The sequence below is a fragment of the Lissotriton helveticus genome, chromosome 4_2, assembly GCF_964261635.1.
Source record: "Lissotriton helveticus chromosome 4_2, aLisHel1.1, whole genome shotgun sequence".
Classification (NCBI taxonomy): domain Eukaryota; kingdom Metazoa; phylum Chordata; class Amphibia; order Caudata; family Salamandridae; genus Lissotriton; species Lissotriton helveticus.
Genome location: NC_136064.1, coordinates 108,877,568 through 108,894,183, shown reverse-complemented (window position 1 = coordinate 108,894,183; position 16,616 = coordinate 108,877,568). Strand labels below are relative to the sequence as shown.

General features: G+C 46.2%; 1 protein-coding gene across 6 annotated transcripts in view; it reads left to right on the top strand.

The window, feature by feature from the left end:
- The window catches only part of ZMYM3 (zinc finger MYM-type containing 3), a 451,345-nt gene that overhangs the window by 421,244 nt on the left and 13,485 nt on the right, over positions 1–16,616 (top strand). For all 6 annotated transcript variants that reach the window (XM_078640225.1, XM_078640224.1, XM_078640229.1 and 3 more), the window contains one exon: positions 850–964. In XM_078640225.1, coding sequence (XP_078496351.1) covers positions 850–964 — 115 coding nt within the window. The remainder of the gene's footprint in view (positions 1–849; positions 965–16,616) is intronic.

Below are 16,616 nucleotides of genomic sequence, written 5' to 3'. Positions count from 1 at the left end.
CACAATGCTCCTTGTTATTTTGTTCTGGCCATTCCTTAGCCCTTAGACAAAACATACCAATGCAGCTGTTGTTTGGACAGTGTGCTTGGATTTTTAGTGGGGTACACAACTAGGTGGCAGACACTTGGAGAGGATCTTTCCAGGGAAAAGAGTGAGACATTATCTATGATGTAGATCTACCATCTATAGGCTAAGGTATGGGGGCTGCTGACAAAGCCCAGAGATCTTCTAACATATAATACTTCTTAGCAAAGGGGGGGAGGTTAGGCACTATAGTATTTTCTCCATTTTCTTTTTCTGATGACATCTCCCTTTATGATGTTTGGTAGCTGCTATGCCAACTATATTTGTACTATGCATTGTCTTGCTTGTTGTGGCACATATACTGCATGTTAGGGTGCAATACTTAAAATTAATATTTTAAACTTTTCTGTGTCTCTGTCGAATATTATTGTGGACAAGTATCCGAGTGTGAGCAAAAGGGTGTGTCTGGTTACCGCATTTACTTCGAGATCTGGGAGCGTTGTGTTCTGGGGTGTGTAATCATTTGTTTCTCTGAGTGAGTAGGAGAGCAAGTGAGACACTATAGCTAGTCGGACCTGGATTCGTGGGTACTAAGGTGGTAGGAAGACTGAGTCCCTATACACTAAAGTCCCATAATCCTTCGCATAGTTCTGTGTTTGTGCAGAATCCCTGCAACAGTACACTGCCTCGCAGTAATAAAAAGCTCTTTGCATGTGCATTGGCACTGTTTTTATGGTTTAATTTCTCTTGTGTTCTTCGGCCACTCCCATACGCCACATGTACTATGCAGCTGTTAAGCTATGTCTTTTCTCTCCTCATTTGCAGAAAGTGGATCAAAGCGCAAACGAGATGACGAGATACCGATTCTAGAGCAACGTGAGAATCGAATGAATCCTCTTCGCTGCCCTGTCAAGTTTTATGAGTTTTACTTATCGAAATGGTAAGGACCTTGATGATCTATAAATTGCAATGGTCTGCTTCTAGCTGTACATCTTAGTAACTAAAGTAAAGGTCTCCGGCTTGCACTCGACCTCGACGCCCTCCCCTTCGGTGTGGTTATCACTCTGGTGCTGTTAGATATCACCCTGGCCATGTTTCCTCACCCGCATGCTTCTCTCATCATTGTGCTGTGTTGTTTCCATGTATTCAGCCTATGCATTCTCCTGCAATCTAGTGTTGTGACATAGGAGTAATAATCAGTGAAACGCACAATACAGAGGTACAAAGACTCCACCTCGATTGTTTTCCGCCTTTGGAATCGGATCCATTTATTTGCTCCGCACTCGCGCTGCTGCCACCGCAAGGGTAGGTCCCAAAGTGGATCTTTCCTTAGTAGTCCCTACAGTCTTCTTAAAACCACAAAAAAGTATTACGGGAGGGCCCCCGGAACTTTAAATCAAGGATCGGGAAGCCCACAAAGCCAGTAAAGCAGGGGTAAGAAAGCTCTTGCCCCCCTGATTACAATATCACCGTCCGTTAACTCCTATTTTAATGTAGTAGCTTCCCCATTTCTACTTTTTTTCAATCACAAGAAAGGCCCCGGGTAATAATGATTGGGGGGGTTGAGCCAAGGGCTGAGTGTACACTTACGCACAAAAGGGGTTCCCTTTTTAGGACGGTTCCCCTCACACACCAGAGGTGTCATGCGCCATCATAGGTGTGCCTCCTCACATGAGAGGCCCAGTCTCTACGTGGGCTACAATCACCTCTGCAAGGGAGGAGCTCTTGGATGTTTTTTGTATGAAGTCGGCGGGTATACTAAAACCCTATGTGAGATTGGTGTGTTCAAATTAGTGCAGTGCTGTAAATGTGAGTGGTTTAAAACTAACTACAGGGTTAGCTATAGCTATGCTGCAACTTTGAGTTACCCGGTGTCAGGATTAAAAACAGAATCTCGCTGGTAACCCAGATGCCATCCTTAGAGGCTCCTGTGTTATGTCAAGACCAACATGTTTCGGCCAGCAGACCTACAATAGTGTCACAACCTTCTTCAGGGTCAATGATCTAGCTAACTGCAATAAATGTGAACTGCGTGAAAAAACAATAGAAAAACACGTGCAACAGTATGATGCTGAACCAGTGATTTTAGCCTATTCAGTATGTTCAACGCACAACCTACGATGGAGACAAAGAACATCATATCACACCATTGTTTTCATAAATCGGAAAAACAAGAAAACCATATAGCGCGAGTCCAAATTGTATTACCACTCCCCATTCAATAATGCATTGAAACACATTCCCGTATTAGATCAATCTGTATGGTAATGAGATGCGTGACTTACCACTTTTGGTATGTGTAGTTTGCCACATCTGTCCCGGCTTATTAGCCAAAAAGGGAAAAATTATTCCACATATAACCATGACGGTAAATAAAAATAAGGCGCTACTCTCTAGTAGGAAAAAGATTCGAATTAGTTTTAAGTCCTCTCCAAGATATCCTCTCACATGACAAGTACATTCAGTAAAATAAAAATAGTAAGCTGGAGCGTAAATGGGTTAAGGGATAGCAGGAAACTCTAGAATCTGTGGATTCCTGAATAAATTAAGGGCCCATATTTGCTTGCTTGAGGAAACTCATCTAGAACCACAGGAGTGCAGGGCAGCATTTAGGAACCAAAGGTGGATCCAAGACCTGCTCTGCTCCAACCAGAGTGGAAATACTAGAGGAGTGGCTATCTTAATTCGTGCAAACCCCGGGATTAGGGTAGAGAGGGATGAGACTGACTATTGAGGCAGATGGCTGACTGCATCCTTAGTAGTAGACAGCTCACGGTTAGCATGCGCAGTCTACTATGGGCCCAACTTAGATTCCCCAGGGGCCTTGTTTAGTTTAAAAGCTAGTCTCTTGGATTTGGCGATCGCCTTTATTATAGGAGGGGACTTTAACCTGATCTTTGCAACTTTGGATCCCACTTCTAGGGCTAAATCTACCCCCCCACGCAAATCACAAATCGAGCTTAAAAACATCATGAAAGATTTTAATTTATTGGATGTTTGGAGGGTGAAAAATGGTAATGGAAGAGATTACTCCTTCTATAGTCGCAGATATAGGCGCCACTCCAGAATCGATTTGTTTCTTACTGGATCAGGTGCTTCTCTCTGCAGTTGACACTGTATCATACATTCCAGCCTTACTATCGGATCATTCGATGGTGGAACTAACAATTAAGCTTAAACAGGGAGAACAACTAAGAAGGTGGACCCTGGACAGATCAATACTCCTAAAAGAGGAGGTAAGAAATTACCTGGAGATGCAGGTAGCCAAGTATTTTAGGCTAAATTGTGGTACCACAACCAATCAAATTGTATGGGAGGCCTTTAAGGCCTGTATGAGAGGATCCCTGAGCATTCTAATGATTTGGAGAAACAAAACTAGAAGAAGAATGGAAGAAGAATGTCTTCTCAAAATAAAACAAAAAGAACAGCAGTTACAGAGGGCTTCGTTAGATCAGCAGACTAATCTGGCTGATATACAAAGTGAGCTAGATTCTCTACGGGCAGAATATCAGGCTAATCTTGATAAAATACTCAAAGACAGGTGGGATGCAAGCAAACTGCAAAATTTCTCCTATGGGGAAAAGTGTGGACGACTTCTTGCCTGGAAGGCCAGGACTGATGGTGTCAGAAATCAGATCAATCGACTAACCGTGAATAGCACAGGGGTCACCTCCCATGATAGCGACCAGATCTGTGAGGAGGCCAAATTATTTATGCAAAATCTTTATACAGAAGAGAATTGCTTTCAATCTCAAAGAGCAGAAGATTGGTTAAATCAGCTCGAATTGCCTCAGTTAACAGAGGCAGACAGAGCATTTCTGAGCTCAGATATAAGAGGGTGAAGTTCGAAATCAAATAAAAAAAATGGCCAAGGGAAAGGCAGCCGGCCCCGATGGGCTCCCAGTAGAGGTATATCTAGTAGTCTCTGATAAAGTGGTCTCAGTCCTAACGACCCTGTTTAACAAGATACATCTTCTAGGCGAGACTACTCCACAATCTTGGTCAGAAGCCACAGTCACTCTGATCCTGAAACCTAATAAGGATCGGGAAGCCCACAAAGCCAGTAAATCTGTCTAATGGGTCAGCAGTGAGCAGGGGTAAGAAAGCTCTTGCCCCCCTGATTACAATAGCACCGTCCGTTAAATCCTATTTTAATGTAGTGGCTTCCCCATTTCTACTTTTTTTCAATCACAAGAAAGGCCCCGGGTTCATAATGATTGGGGGGAGGGGGGTTTGAGCCAAGGGCTGAGTGTACACTTACGCACAAAAGGGGTTCCCTTTTTAGGACGGTTCCCCTCACACAGCAGAGGTCATCATAGGTGTGCCTCTTCACGTGAGAGGCCCAATCTCTACGTGGGCTACAACCACATTTCTGCAAGGGAGGAGCTCTTGGATGTTTTTTGTATGAGGTCGGCGGGTATACTAAAACCCTATGTGAGCCTGGTGTGTTCAAATTAGTGCAGTGCTGTAAATGTGAGTGGTTTAAAACTAACTACAGGGTTAGCTATAGCTATGCTGCAACTTTATTGAGTTACCCGGTGTCAGGATTAAAAACAGAATCTCGCTGGTCACCCAGATGCCATCATTAGAGGCTTCTGTGTTATGTCAAGACCAACATGTTTCGGCCAGCAGACCTACAATAGTGTCACAACCTTCTTCAGGGTCACTGATCTAGCTAACTGCAATAAATGTGAACTGCGTGAAAAAAACAATAGGAAAACACGTGCAACAAATGACAGTATGATGCTGAACCAGTGATTTTAGCCTATTCAGTATGTTCAACGCACAACCTACGATGGAGACAAAGAACATCATATCACACCATTGTTTGCATAAATCAGAAAAACAGGAAAACCATATAGCGCGAGTCCAAATTGTATTACCACTCCCCATTCAATAATGCATTGAAACACATTCCCGTATTAGATCAATCTGTATGGTAATGAGATGCGTGACTTACCACTTTTGGTATGTGTAGTTTGCCACATCTGTCCCAGCTTATTAGCCAAAAAGGTACGTACGCCAAAACCTGATGGAGAAGGTTTATAGAATAAAAAGCTAAGAAAGCCCAAGGAAGGGAGTAGAGTATGTCATGGTCATAATGTCAGCGGCAGGAAAGAGATGGCTGGGGGATGCAGCTCACCGGGTATCACTTGGCATTCAAGTTAGAACGTCTCCCATTGCCACAACAGTAAGAGCAGAGTTGGAAGTACAGGGCAAGGGACCCAACAAAGATGTAACCGCGGTGTTTCTCAGTGGTGCTGGAGGAGAGGGGGGGGACACCCTGCTGCTGGCAGTTGGAAAAACAAACGGGCAAGAAGTGATTGGAAAGAACCAGTATTGAGGGCTGGTGTCATCGTGGGAGTGCCAGCAGATTTACAGTCGCATAGAGAAGGAGGGATGCGCTGTGGGGTGAGGAGCCAAACCTGCTACCGACGGCTAGTGGAGCCGGGGTATCAGGCGTGGGTGGGTAGGAAAACCAGCATGCTGTGTGCTTGTAATGCCGTGAGAGTTCTTAGCAGAGGTGCAGCCGTATGGAGAAGGCGCAGGGTGTCAGGGAGGGCCAAACATGCTGCCGGTAACTCGAGGAGCCGATGTGGGGAGGCTGTAGACCAGGCGTGTGTTGTGCTGGTAAACCCGTGGGGGTGCCAGCATGGATTGCGGCACACAAGGAAAGCGTAATGCGCTCGGTGTTGGAAGGGAACAAGCATGTGCTTGTGAGCTGGTGCATCCGTGGGGGTGCCAGAATGGATACAGCTGCAAGAGGGGGGGTGCTGGGGATTGCACCGGCCTCTGGGTGAGTGCTGGGTGTACGGATGCAAGGCAAGAAAGAGAGCAAGCGCCTGGAGGCTGTGGGCTGGAAATGAGCACTGCCCTGGGTGATGATGTCAATAAAAATTAGACCAGTGTCGGTTAGCAAAGGCACACGACACTGTGGAAGCAAAGGCAGTGGTGTCTCATGTTCAGTAATTGCGTGAGAGCAAACATACTGTAGAGGTTGGGTGGCGAAAAGAAGTGTGCTCAAAACACGCGGAGTCAAGGTGAAGGAACGGGGCAGTCACTTACCATGTTTGGTGGGGTGCAGAGCCTCAAGGCGTACGTCCTGGGGCAGGGTAGGAGTGAATCGGATCCAACGGCTTAAATACGGAGGCTCGTTGGTATCCAAGTGGGAAATGAGGCGCAACAGAATGCGCCACTACCGGAAGTGAAGTGGTGATGGGGGTTGTAGTTCTGGCGTCCGCCGTAGAACTACTCGCCGCTGGGAACGAGGTGCCTCAACTGGGGCAGGGGCGGGATCGTGAGAGCACAAAATGTCAGGGACCCGGTAATGTGGGCAAGACTATGTGTGCCTGTGTATCCCTGCAAGTGACAATGGGCATGTATGTAAAACCCTGCGGGACCTCACTCAGATTTGAGGAGGCGTACTGGGAGGTGAGAGGTACAGTGGCAGGCGGGGGCCCAGTGGGGGACCCCGGTGGAGCCGGGTTGTAGTCACTCTGAGCGCACTTAATGAGAGATGTGGCGCCAGACAGTATCTGAGACCGGGTGACCTAGGCAGGACTGAGCGTGTAAGTGTGGCCATGCCAGTGACGGGGGGCATGAACATGAGTCCCAGTGGGACCCCGCACGGATGGAGCGGGCCTATGAGTCGGTGAAGCTGGGAGGTGGAAGGAGCAAAGGTCAGGAAGGGCCTGGTAGGGAACCCCGGTTAGCCGGGTAGAAGTCACCCTGATGGGGCGTGCGGAGTATGAAATGTCGCGCCTTATAGCAGGGAGAGTGGGTAGGAGGTTGGAGATCACCAAAACTGATGGTGCTCGCCAGTGGTATGTGACGCTGAGCTTCATGGCATTTTGTGATGTTTCTCAAGAGAGCGCCAACCACCGGATATCCTCATTGAGCCCCCTGTTTGCTGTATCCAGCCTGTACACCCATCTCTGCTCCAGCCTGAGAAGTTTGACAGTCAGTCCAGCAGTGGTTGCAGTGAGATTTGGTTTGTCAAGAATGGTCCAACTGAGGGAGTCTGCGCCATGTCTCATGTGAAAAAAATCTTTAGTAAATTTTGTGATTTGTTTAGCACACCTGATTGTACTCTTGTGTTCGAGGATCCTTGTTCGTACCTTTCTAGTGGTCATCCCCACATATCTCAAGCCACAAGGGCAAGAGATGAGGAAGACCACCCTCTCACTGTTGCAATTAGTGTTGTTGCAGTACCCAGGGTCTGGAGGTGCGTTTGTCTTTGCTTTTGGTTACTTGTGTTAGTGCGCAAGCAGCACAGGATCCTCATGGGTAGTGGCCCCGGACATTTGGTAAATTCCAGAGGGTGTTGGGTCTAGGTGTGTTTGTAACAAGGGGTCTGGTGTGTATCAGAGTATCTTTCAAGTTGAGGCCCCTTTTAAATGCAAACAGCGGTTTCTCAAGGGTCAGCTGTCCCTTATTCAAGATGTTCCAATTATGTAATATGGAGATCAGACTCAAACTCAGAATGTGGAGTCTCCCCTGGTTTTTACAGCGGCTCTAACAGGGGTGACCAGCTTATCTTGCACGGGCACACCTCCCACAGAACCTAGTTTAGGGATAGGTGGTCTAACTCAGTATGCCCCACAAATTAGCAATTAGAACCAATATGAAGCTTACTTGCCTAGAACAGCAGTAACAGATAGCTGAGTGTAGCCGGGGAGATCAACAGAGGGAAAGCCCTCAATCAGAAGTACCCAGTAGGCTAAATGGCAATGAGGTAGTAGGGGCACGGATTGAGGAGTCACTCGCTGCTATTCTCCTGGGCCTTAGGGAAGAAATCAGGAGCAGGTTTGAGGTATCTAAGATCAATCAAACAGGGATCCAAGCCTCTTGCTTAGCCCTAACTCATAAGTTGGATGAGTTAGCCGCAAGAACAAGGGTATTAAAGAAGAGGTTGTTATCGGTGAAAGGAGATGTGCAGAAGAATGCAACCAGATTAGGGCTACTTACTAAACGAAATCAAGGGCTGAAAGAGCACCTAGAGAGGATTGAAAACCATTCGTGGAGGAATAATCTGAGGATCTTGAATGTGCCGAGGTAGCGAAAGGTGGCGACATGAAGTCCTTTGTGGTAGCATTACTCTGAGACACGGTTCTCAAGGATAGACCTGATATTAATCTTGAATGGGAAATACAGAGATCTCACAGGGATCCCTTCAAAAGAAAACTGTCAAAAACCTAGGAAGATATTGTGAGAAAGGGCCCTCTTTCTTGCATTGGTATGCCCCCACTTTTTGCTGTATTGCTGATGTGCTTTGACTGAGTGTGCCCTGGGCTCCTGCCAACTAGGTGCCCAGGGCCTGTGTTCCTTCCCTAAAAACTGCATTGAAGCCTAAAACCCAATTGGCATCTCTGGCCGCATGTCTGACTCTGGTAAATGTTACCATAGGTACCCAGGGCACTGTGACCAGAGAATGCTTCTAAGTGCTGCAGCACTTATTGTGCCACCCTTAGAGGGTGTAACCTGACACCTGACACTCGCACACTGCCGTGGCAGGCTGCGTGTCATGCTACAGAACAAAATGAAGAGTCGACATGGTACACATCCCTGTGTGTCATGCCCACAAACCACTGCCCTGGCATAGATCAGTCACCCCTCTAGCTGAGTGCCCTTTGCCAGTGGTGAGGGTACAGGTGCATGAGCCCTGTACCCCGACAGTACCCTGGTCCATTCCTGGGCACTGTAAGTGCAGTGCAGCCATTAGGAGTATGTGGTGCTGGGAGTTTGTCATTACAAACGCCACAGCACCATATGGCTACACTGAAGACTTCGAAGTTTGGTATCAAACTTCTCAGCACTTTAAACCCACACTGATGCCAGTGTGGGATTTAATGTAAAATGCACAACAGAGGGCATCTTAGAGATGCCCCCTGAAACGCGACCGACTTCTAGTGACCTGACTGAGTGACTGCTTACAATAAATACCAAAGGAGGGAGTGGAAATTCTTCATAGAATTTACTACACCTGAACTACCCTCTGCAAAATTGGTAAAACCGACAGCCCGATATGTATGAGAAGTTGTGGGGGGCTTGGTACATTCTTCCATACAATCTGGGATTGCCCCGTGGTGATGGGATACTGGGAAGCGGTCATGACATTGATCAAAAGGGTGAGTGGTTGTTCAGTACCAAGAGAGCCCAAATGCTGTTAGCTTAATATATGGGACGTGTAGGAAGGTAGAGCCCTGACTATGGTTGCCCCCAACTTTTTGCCTGGTGTTTTGCTGGTTTTCTGACTTAGTTGACCTGGGACCCTGCTATTCAGGGCCCCAGGCCTACTGCTCTCTCTGTAAAATGGATTCCATGTACCTTAGGTACATATCTAAATTGGATACTGAGTCACCTTATCAGTCCCTGTACAGTGTACCTTAGGTACCCAGGGCATAGGTGTACCCAGGGCCTACCAGGGGCTGCAGCATGTATTATGCCACCCCTGGCTGGCCATCCAAATCTGACACAACTGGCTGCTTGACAGCTGGGGCAAGGTGGTGTAATCACCCTTTGCTTTAGATATAGTATACCTATATCTAACCCTAAAAATGGACACACAGATCTCCTATTAGTCACTCCTATGGCAGGCCTTAACAATCCTGAAGGCAGAGTGCTTGGAATCGTGTGAGATGGTGCTCTGGCATGAGCTGAGCCTGTCTGCGGCTTTCGGGATCCATCCCTTAGCCGTTTCCATGATATCGCATACCATATACTCTTAAGTGCATTATAATCCTCGCGGTTATATGCCAACTCTGGTATCGCTTTATCAAAACATGTCGAGTAAGGTGTCATACGAATTGGAATACTAACCCCTCGCCAATTCTGGCGACGGGGTTAGCATTCCACCCTTCTAGAGGGACACGACATGTATGTAACCCCTAACCCCGGTTAAAGTCAGACAGAGCCTTAGCATCCACAAAATGGATGCTGCCACCGAGACACAAGTCTGCCCTCCTGCTGCTGGGAGTCCTCCCAGAGCAGGAGATAAGGACAAAGGGTTTCCTGCCAGGGGCGGTGCCAGCACCGTCCCAGACAGGGTTTTGTGTATTGTAGGTAGGCAGGGCTTTAGAGGAAGGTGACTGCAAGTGGCACCCCGGTGCTCACTGTGCATAGGCCGGCTGAAACCAGTTCCAGGGGCACTTCAGCCCCTGGCCTGGGGAAAGCCGCCAAGGAAGTGGGTGTAACCACCCCCCTCCTAGTCCCACCCATAGGGCAGGACTTAGTCGCGTGCCAGCCCCTTTTTACAGGATAAAGGTAGAGACTGGCCCCCTTCCAAATCAAATCATCTTTGAATCCTGAAACTACTTTCCGCGAAAGGAACTCAAGACTTCTTCCTAAGATTTCTCCCTTGTGACTAAGGAGTAGTCACCCTGCATCCGCAGGCACCATCTAAGAACACTGCGGTCTGCTGCAAGTCCTTCCTCCGGAATCCGACTGCCCAGCTCGACGAGAACCGGCTTCCCTGGCACCTCTGACCTCTACCTGCATCATCAGTCACGCTGAGATTCGTGGGTGTGACGAGACCTCGAGGGACCGGCCATCTTCAAGACTGCACGACTTCTTTCCAGCAAGCCCGCCGAGTGAATTCCTGGTGAGTGCTTTGGGGTCCGAGAAGCCCCCACCCTGAGCAGCTCCAGCACCGAAGAGCAGCCCCCCAGCATCTCCACGATCTGCGTGGGGCCCTTCTGCTTTTTACTGCTCACCACGTTGTTTGGCTACTAGCCCGCTGGCTTGTGGCCTTCCTGACGACGCCCGACGACATTTCTGCTGCTGGTCTGGTTGCTCCAGACTGGCCCTTGCTTCCCTCCATCGGAGAAGTACCCTGGACCCTCCTGGTCCGCCCAAGACGCCATTTTAGGTCCACCGCGTGGGCCTTGCATTTGCCAAGACTTGTTGCCCAATCCTGGGTCCAGCGACGTCGACAGCAAGAACCTTCGTGGGACAGCTCGCACCTCCATCCTGGTCGCCGACAACGCCTCCTGGTCCGAGAGACTGCAGAGCCCAGCAGCGCCCACTCACCTGACTGCGGTGACTTCGCCCGGTGCCATCCTGGTGCCCACTTAATCACTGGCTAGTGATTCAAGAACTTGGTCCCCTCTGCTTTCAGGTTTTCTTCTTCCTTGATCCAGGCTTGGATCCATCGAACTTTTCTTCACTGGTCGCCTGCCAGCAACTTCTTCCTTCCAGGCTCCTGGTCCGGCAACGAGATCCCCGACGTCTTTTCAGACCTATGCAGCTGCAGCCCCTGGGCTAGGTAACTTCGGCACTTCGGTGTCCCAGCATAGCCTCACTATCCTAGGGTCAGGATCCACTGTCGTTTTCTTCCTACCAGGTCGGGTTCGCCCGTGAACACTAACTTTGCCTTTACTAGCCTCCATAGACTTTGTCCCGCATCCCGCGTGAGAGTGCACACTCTGCACCCGAGTCCCCTAGGTCTCCTAGTAGTAATCTAACGATTCCCTAGTCAAGTCCTAGCGATTCCAAAGCCTATTAGAACTGTTACTTACCTGCTAGTAATTCGCATTCCACTTTTAAAGTATATGGTTTTTCGTGCCCCTCGGGCATTTGTGTATAACGTGCTAACTTAAGTATTTTCGTAAGAGTTTTGTTGTGTGCCTAGCACCCTGTCCTCATAAAGAGTACAGGGTTGTTGTGATTCTAATAAATACACTGTTTATTTTCATAACACTTGTGTGGTGTCCTTTCACTGGGTGTTCAAGGGGTAATGTGATGGTAAAACAGCTGGCTTAACACGCCCTCTAGAGTCTTAGCCTTAGACTGCTCGTATCCATGCTACTAGGATAGCTGGTCTATAAGGTTGACTTACAACCAATCATCAATAAGGGTTGTTTGGACTGATATATAGTGATCACTAGAATAGTGAACACTGCACATCAGGCCAACTTCTCACAGGACGCAACAGACCTAAACCTAGTACAGCAATCTTGGGTTACTCTGGGTATCACGGTAGCAAAAAAAAACATCGCCCGTAATGGGGGCTGGGTAACTACTCCTACCCCAACAATTAGGTGTAAAGACATGGACACAGTGATGGTGGCGGTGTACATACCATGGGGATCCCCCAAAAAATTATGAAAATGGAATACCTATAGGGGAGGTATTTGCGAATTGCCAACGATTATTCGGGAAGTGGACTCAATGGGGAGAGGCGATAATGCTGACAGTAATGATGTTTAAATTACACATTGAACGAATTGAATGTATGCATAATGTATATAAGACTGCAAACGTCACATGTTCGTAAATGGAATTCGTCATGGGGTTGTAGCAATTACAGTGGTAATTTGATTGTTCCTTTTCTTTCTTCAAATAAAAACAATAAAAAAAAAGGAGGGAGTGGAGAGTTGATGTCCTACACGAACACCTAGGGTGGATTCGAAATCCCCTTACAATTATTTATAAACCAAAGGATCCACCCATGAGAGATTGCGATGGATGATGGTTGATCATGGGTCAAGTGTGTTTCCTACATTGTGGGAAGCATATTGTGTTTCTTAAATACCCCTCACACACCAAAAGGGCCTTTGGTGTCACAGGGGTCTTCATGTCCCTCTATGGAACGTGGTGTGCTACTACCAGCGAATGCGCAGGAGCACTGATGTTTTCGCTATGTGCAGTGTGAGAGAGGGTGAGTGGTACGGTCCGGAATGAGTGATACGTGACTGTTAAAAAATACCTAGCACCTTCGGAGTAAAAAAAATGTAATATGCCTTAGTGTCGGTATAAGTTGTGAGGCGGAGGTGTGTTGTGTTAATGTACAAGACCTCCTGTGTGTGTGTCAACATGTTTCGAAGCGTTTGCTTCTTCTTCAGGACGGTTACACAGATCCCTACCCTACTCATATAAAATGTGTGACAATATCAACAATAATTAGATGCTCAGTGTACACAGATAGTAAATGCTACAAATACGACACAATGGTCTCAATCTGATTTGCAAAAAGGTTATTCCTTAAGTGCAATTTTCTGTATTGAAGGCAGTGGCGTCATGAGCCTTAAAACGATGGAGACCAGGTGCTATTTGCACTATGTACCGGGTACTACCTTGTATTATCGTCCCTTTTCACAAATCAGATTGAGACCATTGTGGAGTATTTGTAGCATTTACGATTTGTCTATACTGAGCATGAGTGCCCTAGAGCAGTTGTTCCCAAACGTTTTCTACCCACGGCTCCCTTGACATGTGGGCCGTTGGCTGCGGCTCCCCATTATGTTAAATGAACAAGCATCCTGGGAGCGGTTCAGGGCATGCCTTTGAAATTAAAAACAAACCCTAAAGCAAAATCAGCACACATAGTTCGTTTTGGTTTAACGCTCTGCATACCACTGACCTTAGGGCAAGGTTCCTAAGAGTGGATTCTGGGAAGGGACACTGGGTGGGGAGCAGTGCGATAAAAGAAAAAAGTCCTCAAATTCGCCAAACTACAGCATTTATAACTGTTGGCATTAACTATGACATATGAAAGCTGAGGTGTAGAGGGTTAGAAAATACATGGGGGTAGGCAAAGAGATACGATTTTTTACCTGGAACGTCAGTGGTCTCGGACAAAGGGGAGGCGGAGACTGGTGCTTAGGTACTGTGAGGGGAGTACCGTTCATGTTATGATTTTACAGGAAACCCATCTGATAGCAACCGAGAGAAGAGTCCTTCTCTCTAAGTTTAGGTGGATTGAGAATTCTATAGTCTCAGATCAAGATGTTTGTTGTGAGGGGGTTGCTATCCTTCTTAGGAGAGGGGTAGGAATGGAGGTTTTGACCTAAAAAACTGACAATTCCAGTAGCTTGGTTTTGGCTGATTTATGGTGTGCAGGTTTTTATGGCCCAAACTCTGATGATCCTTCCTTTTTATCAAATTTGGAGAAGAATCTAAAGGAGTCCAAACTCCCGGTGCTTCTTGGGTGAGATTTTAATACCCTACTGGATATTAATCTGGATAGATCTACCAAAAGGGACTGTATTCATACTCCCAAGATCAGAGAGGGTTGAAGAAGGATGATACAGGACTTTGGATAGGTGGATGCCTGAAGACGTCAAATGAGCTCTGCAAGGGAGTACATATTTTATAGTAAGAAATATGGTAATTTTTCAAGGGTCGATTATTTCTTTATAGATGGTGTTTTAGCTGAGAGATTAAAAAGGTTAACCACCTCCCAGGTCATATATCTGACCATTCAGCCATAATTATGCTTATCCAATGCCCCGGAGGTGTCCAGAACTCAAGGTGGACTGTCGGCCGCGCCCTCCTCTTGGACGCTGATATCGCTGTGGCCCTAAAAAGCGCAAGTGATGATTTTTTCATCAATAATATGGGATCTGCTTCCCTTGCTATAGTGTGGGATAACGTTAAGGCATTTGTTAGTGGTGTCTTGAGAAGTAAAGCTAATTTTCAGAAAAAAATAGAGCGAATTGAGATTACCTCCCTGGAGCAAGAAATTGCAGTTTTGGAAGCTAATTTGCAGACAATAGGCACATCTGAAGTTTAAAATTAAGCTTGCTACGAAGTGTAGGGAAATATGGCAGGCTAGGTGCCAGAAAATCTTTGAATATGGGGAATGATCAGGATCACTTTTGGCATGGAAGGCGAGGACAGAAATGACCATGAATAACATCAAGGAGCTGGCAATGCCCTGCTTGGAAATAGCTAAAACGCTGACCTTACAGTTAGTGTTGCGCTAACATATGCTATTGGAGTGTGCCTGCATGGGCAGCTAGAGTGCTGATCTTGATATTGCAGTGTCATGCACATTTGCATCAATTGAGTGCCTTCATACCTACAGCTAGAGTCTGATGTTGATATTGCAGTGAAACGCACACTTGCATCGTTTTAGAGCAGTGTCACAAACATTTAAACTATTGGAGCATTCCTGCATGCAAATCACTAGACCGCTGACATTTTTTGCAGTAAATGTACATTTGCATTATTGAAGCTTGTTGCCGTCTTCTTTATGCAGTAAAACGTACACTTCTACCAAGGAAACTTAATTCTGTTATTTCTGCGCAGTGGCACAACTTGAAAGTGTGTTCTTACTGAGTTATTGGCAGTGCAGTGACACACAGTTGGAACCCATAGCTGTGTTACAGTTAAGTCCTGCAGGGGCATATTCACCGTACTTTAAAGCGCTTACTAAGGATTCAAATCTATGTTCATCCATGTCCTTTCTCTCAAGTGTGTGTTTATTTAAATTCTGTGTTATCAATGCAATTTATTTATGGTGCATTGGATGATAGTGCTGTTTAGTTTTCTACTTTACGTCTTGGTCAACCTTTACTGGGTGTGGTATTTTATTGTTGTAGTCACATTTCATCAGTCAGGCAGAATATTACTGCAATAACTTTCTTTCTAGTCCAGGGATGCTGCACATGAAGTGGCAGAAGTGTCAGTGTTTGACAGATATGCTAAAGTGTGTTGAACATCCCTAAGTGTGGAAAGGAAAACATCTCTTGTTCATTGTCTAGGTCCTGCGGGTCAAAACATTTTTGATCATCTTCCGTTGAATCCGGATGATGAATCAGATTATTTGAATGCGTATGAGATTTGTATTAGGAAATTGGATAAACAATTTCTACCAAAACTGAGCACCATCGTGGAAAGGTATCATGTTGCTAGACGGGTACAAAAGACGGAGGAGTCTGTGGAAGGTTATGCAACTGAGTTAAAGAGACTTGCATCCTCGTGTAAATTTGCTGGGTTATATTAGATGAACGCATACGTGATCAGTTCATGTTGGGATACTATATTGAAGAAGTGAGGGAGGCATTATGGTTGAGAGATGAACCTACACTGGAGGAAGTCCTACTGGTTTCTAAAAAGAGAGAAAATTCCACGAAATGTGTGAAACTGATTAAGAAAGAGAAGGAAAAAGATCAGAGTGTGCATGTTGTAAAGGAAAAATAAAAAAGTAAAAGTTAGAAATGAAGATGGAAGAGTGAAAAGTAAAGTTACAGTACACAGGTGTTAAAGATGTGATAAAACTGGTCATCTGGCCAATGTTAAAATGCATCCTGCTTTAAAAACCACATTTGTTGAATGCAAGAAAAAAGGGCACTTAGCTTTGGTGTGTAAGATTAAATACTTCAACCAAGTTTCAGGAGGGTTGTTTTGGAAAATGATTGGGAGAGTGACGGTACTGATTTTGAGTGTGTACAATAAAAGGTAGATGACTAGGGCAAAGTTAGAGCTACCCCTTTGGACACCATCTTAGTTGAAGGGGAGGCGACTAAGGTGTTTGACTCAGGGGTGAAATTCACCATATCTCTAAAAAAAAATTGATTTCGCAGCAAACTGGAAGAAAAGGTCACACTATTTAAACCAGAAATCAAGCCCTGTGCTTATGGTGGTGAGCCCATAAACTTAAATGGTTATTTTGTGGGTTTAATTGAATACGAGCAACGATTGGTGTCTGGTAAGACGTGTGTCAAAAAAAGGGGACAGCATCATAAGTTGGGTAGATCAAGGTGACCTGGATGTGATGTTAGATCCCCACTATGATCCACCATTTTGTCTAGAAGAGAAGGTTAATTTTTGCAGCGTGAATCTTTCTGGATTCATTATGCTGTGCATTA